Source organism: Coenobita brevimanus, chromosome 31, assembly GCF_032717465.1.
Source record: "Coenobita brevimanus isolate Jiangsu-jjx chromosome 31, ASM3271746v2, whole genome shotgun sequence".
In the NCBI taxonomy this organism is placed as follows: domain Eukaryota; kingdom Metazoa; phylum Arthropoda; class Malacostraca; order Decapoda; family Coenobitidae; genus Coenobita; species Coenobita brevimanus.
The window spans coordinates 29,104,968-29,115,106 of record NC_136984.1 but is presented as its reverse complement, the minus strand read 5'-3'; the positions used below and the strand labels follow the sequence as shown (position 1 = coordinate 29,115,106).

General features: G+C 43.6%; 1 protein-coding gene across 1 annotated transcript in view; it reads left to right on the top strand.

The window, feature by feature from the left end:
• Nucleotides 1-2,924: 2,924 nt before the first annotated feature.
• Nucleotides 2,925-10,139, top strand: part of LanB2 (laminin subunit gamma-1) — a 140,019-nt gene continuing 132,804 nt past the window's right edge. The window contains exon 1 of the mRNA XM_080269103.1: nt 2,925-3,137. Within this exon, the coding sequence (XP_080125229.1) occupies nt 2,925-3,137 (213 nt within the window). The remainder of the gene's footprint in view (nt 3,138-10,139) is intronic.

Here is a 10,139-nt window from a genome sequence, read left to right as displayed (position 1 = left end):
CTACTACTACTACTACTACTACTGCTGCTGCTGCTGCTACTACCAGTACCACCACTGCTACGGTTATTACTATTACCAATATCCCCACTTCTACTACTACTACTACTACTACTACTACAACTACAACAACAACAACAACAACTACTACTACTACTACAACTACTACTACTTCTACTTCTACTACTATTCTTTTCTTTTATCAATTTTTTCTTGTCTTACCTCACTTCCAATTTCTCTCATCTTTCCAGTCACTTTTTCTTACCCTTCTATCCACTTCAGGTGGCTCTGCATTGAGTGACATGCCTAATGACCATTTACAACGCTGGGTGGTAACCATATGACCAAATAATGTGGTGATGTGGAGCCTACTATGGTTCCCCTCTTAATTTGGTGGAGAGATGTATCTGCGGCATCCATCCATGAACCAATTCACACGAGTGATATGTGCACAGTGAAGTTCATGCCTCGAGTTAAAACCAGTTGGTGTGTCTGCACCCACTGAGCCACCAGGTGTCATTTGGTTATGGTTACTACCCAGCGCAGGAATGGTTCACAGATTTTTGGCTTCTAATTGTGTAGTCACTCAAAGATAGCACTACATCGTGTGAGTGGATAGTTTGCGTCCCCCACCTACCACTAGGGTGATTTAATTTGCTATAAATGAATAGGTAGGCTACCAGAGATCGAGCAGAGTGGAGAGCCGCCATCATGTGACCAAAGTCGACGTCTTCATTTTGGAGTCTTTTTAAACGATACAATACAATAAGTCAAAGAATTTGATCTTCATAGGGATAAGGGACTGAATAGGGAGGCTGCCAGAGATCGAGCAGAGTGGAGATCCGCTAGCATGCATGTGGGAGCCTTTATAAACGATACGATTTATTACTCCGATTTAAACCCCTAGCGTTAATTTGTTATAAATGATTTACTCCGTGACTCATACGGTTATCTATGTATCTACTTGTCTATCTATTGCCAGACGCCTTAATTCCGCAAGACATGACCACAAACAAATCGCCTCCATGTCGCCCTGTCCCCTACCGTTTCACTGCCCTCTTCTCAACTTACACCCCCCTCTCTCATATACCTCTCCACTCCATCTCATCCTCGGCCTCCCCCTCCCTCTCCCCCTCCACCTCACTCACATACAGTACTCTGTCAAAACTAACAATAAACCTGTAATCAGTTATCACACTGTGGGTGTAGCCTGTGTATGGGTGTGGGTGTAGCCTGTGTATGGGTGTTGGTGTAGCCTGTGTATGGGTGTTGGTGAAGCTGTGTATGGGTGTTGGTGTAGCCTGTGTATGGGTAACCTGTGTATGGGTGTGGGTGCAGCTGTCTATGGGTGTGGGTGTAGCCTGTGTATGGGTGTTGGTGTAGTCTGTATATGGCGTCATTTTCCTCTCTGCTTTATTGCAGTGTTTAGTGATGCTGACGTTAGCGATAATTTTACTGCATGAGCGTCTCTCTCTCTCTCTCTCTCTCTCTCTCTCTCTCTCTCTCGTAGGGTTGCCCGATGGTGAGCAAACTATTATTTAGCAACATCAGCAGTAAAACATATAGTGTTTCTTGACCCTCAGTAAAGCAGTGACGTAAAATTGTGCACCGTTAATTTCCTGAAGCCCCGGGAGTTAGTCAAACGTCCTGGCGTTATTAGACGCCCAAGGGTAACGGTTTGGCAGTAGTGCTCCAGGGTAGACGTGACTATACGCCCGCCAGCGGTGTGTGGGTGTGGGGGTGGGAGGAGAAGGAGAGAAATGGATTAATTTACCATCCTAGAACCGTTACACCAGGACATTTGGCGACTAGGTAGGGGAAGGAAAGAGCGACAGCCAACGACAACCAAAACAGCAGCAAAGAAATGGAGAGAGATGAGCTACAAACTTGAAATGACGTTAATTTGGGAACGAAAGAAAACCTTATGCTGTGGTCACAACCCACAGTTGCCAACGTAGCGTTTTCCCCCGCTCGATATAGACTAATTATCAGGTTCTCTTTCTTTTCTTTTTTTTTTTTTCTTTTTTTTCTTTTCACGGGTTTTTAGTAATTAGCAAAAGTCTACCTACGTTCCTTTGCGAGAGACAGTTCATCGCCATAACGAGGTGCAGGGAGGAGTGTGGAGGTTTGGTTCCTGGATGGACACCGCATTTCCATGTTTCCACCCAGTTAACAGGGACACTACACTAGGCCCCACATCATTGTTTAGTTATATGGTTACGCCCCAGTGCTGTAAATGATTTCCTGGGTTACAAGAAACTATTATCAGCCTTGTCAATGAGTTTAGAGCTACCTGAAGTGGACAGAATAATAATAATAATTAAAAAAAAAAGGCAAAGATGGGCTAAATAGGAAGAGAGGAGGGCAGACGCGGATAAAGAATACAGGTAAAGACAGATGTAGGCAGCACTATATCGAGTGAGTGGAAACTGATTTAGTGGTTGTAGCTGAGTAAATTTCAGCATCTAGAAGTGTTTTGGCAGTGCTCACAGCTGAAAATTTAGCACAGCTTTTAGCGATTTTCTATTTGTGTGTGTGTGTGTGTGTGTGTGTGTGTGTGTGTGTGTGTGTGTGTGTGTGTGTGTGTGTGTGTGTGGTTAGGGACTCTGCTAATTATTCTTTTCAAGAGCACGTGCTGCACGTCTATCGACATTCTAGATGTATATTTTTAAACAATTGCCTGGATTACTACTACTACCTCTACTACTACTACTATTACTACCACTACTACTACTACTACTGTGAGCTTGAGGATATTGTAGCAACTTATATTGACAAATTTAGCAATTTCCGTGACACTGACCATGACAACCCTGATACAGCATCCTATAGCAGTGTCTGTGCGGCACGGACCGTGCCGCCTCCCGGTCTCGCACGCAGGCCGCAGTCCCGCCTCAGTGTTGTCATGGTGGTTGGGAAGGGTAGGCATGACACTCTGCCGTTCACTCAGGACTATGTCACGCCTGGTGTTGCTGGTGTGCGTGGTGGTGTGTGGTGTGCGTGAGTCCCTGGCCCAGATTTATCAGTATCCACAAATTGAAGTCCCGTACAGCAGCGGCATTGAGGCCCCAGTGCAGCCAATTGAGCCTGAAACGAGAGGACGGAGTTCGCGGTGCTATGACGATGAGGGCAGGGCGCAGGTTAGTGTACTTTGAGTGTAGTTCCCTGGCACCGTTTCCTTAGCGATTTATTTTGCTTGTTACTCCTTACTGTCATACTGTGTTGTATAAATCTTTGCAATATCAGTGTATATGAAGCTCACAAGCACATTTTCCTTAGCGATTTATTTTGCTCTTTATCCCATACTGTCCTATAGTGTTCTAGCCTTTCAGTATCTGTCTTTTTATCTGCCTATCTATCTATTGTCAGACGTCATAATCGGTGTACCTTAAGGCCCTTCCTATCCTGTCCTATGCTCTTATCCTATCCTATCCCAGCCTATCCTTTCCTAACCTATCCTATCCCAACTTATTCTATCCTATCCCAACCTATCCTCTCCTATCCTATCCTATCCCAACGTATCCTATCCTGTCCCAACCTATCCTATCCCAACTTATTCTATCCTATCCCAACCTATCCTCTCCTCTCCTATCCCAACCTGTCCTATCCTATCCTATCCCAACCTATCCTCTCCTATCCTATCCCAACCTATCCTATCCTGTCCTAACCTGTCCTATCCTATCCTTTTCTAACCTATCCTATCCTATCCCAGCCTATCCTATCCCAACCTATCCTATCCCATCCCATCCCAACCTATCCTATCCCAACCTATCCTATCCTATCCTTTCCTAACCTATCCTATCCCAACTTATTCTATCCTATCCCAACCTATCCTCTCCTCTCCCATCCTATCGCAACCTGTCCTATCCTATCCCAACCTATCCTATCCTATCCCAACCTATCCTATCCTATCTTCTATCCCAACCTGTCCCAACCTATCCTAATCTATCCTTTCCTGTCCTAACCCACCCTATCCTATCTTACCCAACCCAACCTATCCTATCTCAACCTATCCTATCGTTTCCCAACCTCTCCAATCCTATCCTATCCTATCCTAACCTGTCCTGTCCTATCCTAACCTGTCCTATTCTGTCCTGTCCTCTCCTATCCTAACCTATCCTATCCTCTCCTATCCTAACCTATCCTATCCCATCCCAACCTATCTTATTCTCTCCCATCCTAACCTATCCTATCCTGTCCTATCCTATCCCAACCTATCCTATCCCAACCTATCGTATCCTATCCCAGTCTATCCTATCCTAACCTGTCCTGTCCTATCCCAGCCTATCCTATCCTAACCTGTCCTGTCCTATCCTAACCTATCCTAACCTGTCCTATTCTATCCTTTTTTTTTTTTTACGTGTCCGACTCTGGGCAAAGGCTCAGGGCCTATTTCTTGGGGACAGTGGCCCATCCCATGGCCCGGTAGTCCTCCTACACCTCCACATGTCACCACTTCGGCGCTAACACCCACCGTCCATATTGAATACATGCTAGGGCTGTCTCATGCAGACTGGTATTAGCGGGGGTATTTTTACGACATGTCGGCGAGTCATCTGGTAGATCAGGAAAGTCTGCTTTTTAGGAAATTCAAATCCTTAAACTGTTCCCTGCCCCAGCCGGGATTCGATCCTGGGTCCATTAGGACTGCAAGCCGCCTCTCTACCTGTTCAGCCACCGCCTCCCCCTTATGCTAACCTGTCCTGTCCTCTCCTATCCTAACCTATCCTATCCTATCCCATCCCAACCTATCCTATCCCATCCTAACCTATCCTATACTATCCTTTCCTAACCTATCCTATCCTATCCTATCCCAGACTATCCTATCCCAACCTATCCTATCCTATCCCATCCCAACCTATCCTATCCTATCCTTTCCTAACCTATCCTATCCTAACCTATCCTATCCTATCCTATCCCAACCTATCCTATCCCATCCTAACCTATCCTATACTATCCTTTCCTAACCTATCCTATCCTAACCTATCCTATCCAAACCCAACCTTTTCAATCCTATCCTATCCTAACCATGAGTGCATACAATATCAAATGAGAGACTGACTAGGAGTGAGAAGGAAGGGGAGACTGAGGATGAGATGAAGATATGGGATGGAGAGAATGAGAGACTGACTAGGAGTGGGATGGAGGGGAAGGTCGAGGATGGGGTTGAGGGAGAACGAGAGACTGACTAGGAGAGTGAGATGGCAGGTGGAGAGAGAGTGAGGGATTGACTAGGAGAGTGTATGAGTGAAGTGGAGGGTGACCGAGGATGAGATGAAGGGATTGGGTAGAGAGAGTGAGAGACTGACTAGGAGTGTATAAGAGTGAGGTAGAAGAGGAGGAGGGAGCCTGAGGATGAGATGGGGTGGAGGGAGAATGAGAGACTGACTAGGAGAGGGTGAGTGACGGGACTTTACTGTTGATATACCGGTACAGATAAATAGATAGATAGATAGACATAGAATATTGACTTAGTTGTGAGGTAGGAATGAGTCTCCTTGGTTACTAGTCAAATCAACCCTCAACTCTGACTACATTTGGCCATCAACTGAGCCGAAAGAGGTTATGGATCTCTCTCTCTCTCTCTCTCTCTCTCTCTCTCTCATAGTAGTAGTAGTAAATCAATCAATCGGCTTTATTTCGAATCTGTCTATCTATCTATCTATTGCCAGACACCTCAATCCCGTTTGGGGTGGCCACAAACAAATCGCCTCCACGTCGTCCTGTCCCCCGCCATTTCACTGCCCTGTTCCCAACTCACACCCCCCTCATATACCTCTCCACCCCATCCCTCCATCTCATCCTCGGCCTCCCCCTCCCTCTTCCTCCCTCCATCTCACTCACTAACACTCTCTTCGTCAGTCTTTCACCCTCCATCCTCTCCACATGGCCAAACCACCTCAGTGTGTTCCTCATAACACTTCCTATCACATCCACACCACAACGCTCCTTTATATCCTCATTCGTCAGCCTGTCTCTCCACGTAACTCCACTGGCTCCTCTTAAATAACTCATTTCCACTGCTCTCACTCTTGACTTCTGTCCTTCCAACAACGTCCAAGCTTCACATCCATACGTTAGAGTTGGTATCACAATACTGTCGTGTAGTAACTTTTTCACCTTTCAAAGAACCAGCAACCTTTCTTCCCTGCTGTACCCTTTCAAGCACTTCACCCTCCAAACCTCCATCCTTACTCATCACACTACCCAAGTACTTAAACGTACTCCCATTTTCCCATTCCTCACCATCCAACCTCGCTGTACATTCACTGACTTCACCTCTCTCAAAGACCATCACTTTACTCTTCCCTACATTCACCTTTAAATTCCGTTTCTTACACACTCTCCCAAACTCATCCACCAAGCCTTGCAGCTCCCCTTCGTCTTCACTCAACAACACAGTATCATCTGCAAACAACAGTACAGGGAGTTTCCAAACACTATCCTCTCTCACCAGGGCCACTCCAACATCCCCTACACTATCTTGTACCTCTTTTATTACCCCATCCATGAACAGATTGAACAGCCATGGAGACATGACACATCCCTGTTTCAACCCAACCTTCAAAGAGAAAAATTCACTTAGTTCACCATCCACACGCACTGCAGTCTTAGCACCATCATACATACTCTTCACAGCATTCAACAACTTCCCATCTACTCCGTATATTCTTAATACTTTCCACAGTCCTTGTCTATCCACCCTGTCATATGCTTTCTCCAAATCCATGAAAGCCGCATACAACTTCTTTCCCTTCTCTAGAAACTTTTCCACTAAAGATCTAAGAATGAATATCTGATCTACACAACCTCTTCCCTTCCTAAAGCTTCCCCGTTCTTCTCCAACTAATTCCTCTGTTCTTTCTCTAACTCTGTTAATAAGTATCCTACCATATACTTTTCCTATTATACTAAGAAGACAAATGCCCCTGTGATTACCACACACTTCTTTTTCCCCTTTTCCTTTGTACAAGGGAATAATTATACCTGACTTTCAATCCTCCGGGACTCTACCTTCCTCCCAGGCCAATCTGCACATCTTCCACATCCATTCTACTACTATCTCTCCCCCATGCTTCAGCATTTCACCACACACTTCATCAATTCCTGGGGCTTTCCCCAATTTAACTTTCTTCATTGCTTCCACAACTTCTATCCTACTGATTTCTTCCTGTCTTCTCACCTCCCTCCTTCTCCCAGCCAATCCCCAGCCACTTATACTCGCATTACTTCCATCCTGTATGTTCAACAATTCCTTAAAGTGTTCTCTCCATCTGCTCACTTTTTCTCCCTTCTCCACTAGTAATCTACCATTTTTATCTTTCACTCCCCTGCTAACCTCACTTCCACCCTGTCTTACTCTCTTCACCTCTTTCCAAAACATTTTCTTACAGTCCCTCCACTTTACACTCAAATTCCTTCCAAATTCCTCATCCACTCTCTTCTTACTCTCTCTTACTAATCTTTTCACCTCTCTCTTTCTACATATAACTCTCTCTTCCGCCTCTCAACTTCTTCCACGCCCCTATTTCTCATCCATTCATTGTATGCTTTCTTCTTTTGTGCCACAGCCTGTCTCACCTCTTCAGTCCTCCACGCTGTTCCTTGCACCCCCCTCCGTCTTCTCTTCCTCCCACACACCACATCACATTTCGAATCTCTATACATAAAAAATAATACTGGGTACATTTCATCATAAATGTAGTAGTAGTAGTAGTAGTAGTAGTGGTAGTAGTAGTACCGTATAAGTAGTAGTAGCAGTAGTAGTAGTAGCAATAGTATTACCGTATAAGTAGTAGTAGTAGTAGTAGAAGCAATAGTAGTACCGTATAAATAGTAGTAGTAGTAGTATAGTAGTAGTAGCAGCAGCAGCAACAGCAATAGTAGTACCGTATAAGTAGTAGTAGTAGTAGCAGCAGCACCAATAGTAGTACCGTATAAATAGTAGTAGTAGTAGTGTTAATAGTAGTAGTAGTAGTACTAGTAAATATATATAGATAATACTATACATATACACATTACATAGTAGGTGATGTACTGTAGAGTTGTATGCAAAAGAAATGATTATATTAAATGTAATGATAAAGACTTGACATCACAGTTCACGTACACATTATGAAGTAAAATCTATCTGTCTGTTGTATCTATAGCTGGACGCCCTAATCCAGCAAAGGGTGGCCGCAGATAAAACGCCTCCAAGTCGCTCTGTTACCCACTATTTGTCTGCCCTGCCCCCAACTCACTCCCCCCTCCCTCATATACCTCTCAGCTCCATCCCTTCACCTCATATTCAGTCTCCCCCTCCCACTCCCTCCCTCCACTTCACCTACACACACCCTCTTAGTCAGTCTTTCATTCTCCATTCTCTCTAAAATGCTTATCGTATTTTTAAAATGTGCATCAGTAAAATATAAAGAAGGCCCAGAGTTAAAAAAAAAAAAATATCAACAGTACAATGAAAAAGAAGTTTATCTATCTATTTATTGCCAGACGCCACAATCCCGTAAGGGGTGGCCATTTGACTCTGAGTTATTTGTTTTACAGGGAGGGGCACGAACCCTCCACCAACCCACTTGTTGACACGTAGGGAGCACGTATGGTTTGGTTATATGATTACCACCCAGCGTTGTAAATGGTTTCTTGGCTTACAGGAAACCATTTGGCTTGTCACTCAATGTAAAGCCACCTGTAAAGGAAAGAAAAGCAATAAGAAGTGACAGGAAAGATGCGAGAAATAGGAAGAGAGGAGGGCAGGCACAGAAAAAGAATGATAAAGGCTAAGAAAGAAGTAGGCAGTACTACATCAAGTGAGTGGATGATGGTCGCCACCACCTACCACGAAAAAGAAGTCCAAGGTGAAATATAACAGCTAACACGAATATAAACAAAATAGGTCCAGGAAATAAAGACAAAAATCTAGTAGCCATAAAATATACAATCAGCGCGCCCGTCCTGCCTTTGTAGCCATTCAGTCCTTGACCTCAACATATCCAGCCCTTCATGAATTACACTGACATTATATATACATCCAAAGTGGTTAATCAGGTACTGCAGTATTGTGTTTAAGGGAGAATTGTGTTTAAGGGAGAATTGTGTTTAAGGGAGAATTGTGTCTGAATTGTGTTTAAGGAGAGAATTGTGTTTAAGGGAAGAATTGTGATTAAGGGCAGTGTTGTGTTTGAATTGTGTTTAAGGGGAGGATTGTGGTTAAGGGGAGGATTGTGTTTAAGGGAGAATTGTGTTTAAGGGAGAATTGTGTTTAAGGCAGAATTGTGTTTAAGGGAGAATTGTGTTTAAGGGAGAATTGTGTTTAAGGGAGAATTGTGTTTAAGGGCAGAATTGTGTTTAAGGGAGAATTGTGTTTAAGGGAGAATTGTGTTTAAGGCAGAATTGTGTTTAAGGGAAGAATTGTGTTTAAGGCAGAATTGTGTTTAAGGGAGAATTGTGTTTAAGGCAGAATTGTGTTTAAGACAGAATTGTGTTTAAGGCAGAATTGTGTTTAAGGGAAGAATTGTGTTTAAGGGAAGAATTGTGTTTAAGGGAGAATTGTGTTTAAGGCAGAATTGTGTTTAAGGGAAGAATTGTGTTTAAGGGAGAATTGTGTTTAAGGGAGGGTGTCGTAACATTAACTATCTTTTACAGTATCTTGCTTGTACTAGGCTGCCTGGGGCTTAAATACCTGATCACACCCAGGTGCCGTGATGGGACTGCTAGTACAGGTAGTAGTGGTGATAGTAATAGTATAAGACACCGAGCTGCTGTGATGTAACTGCTAGTAGTAGTAGTAGTAGTAGTAGTAGTAGCAGTAGTAGTAGTGGTAGTAGTAGTAGTAATAGTAGTAGTAGTAGTAATAGTAATAGTAGTAGTAATAGTAGTAGTAGCAATAATAATAATAGTAGTAGTAATAGTAGTAGTAGTAGTAATAGTAATAGTAGTAGTAATAGTAGTAGTAGTAGCAATAATAATAATAGTAGTAGTAGTAGTAGCAGTAGTATGTAGTGGTTCTAGAAGTCTCTCTCTCTCTCTCTCTCTCTCTCTCACCTTAGAACAAACGGCCTACAGTGGTTTCATTGCTTTCGTAATGCCTCTTCCACAGCGAATCATTTTGCACGTTAACATATTCTTTTACGACCGGATATGAT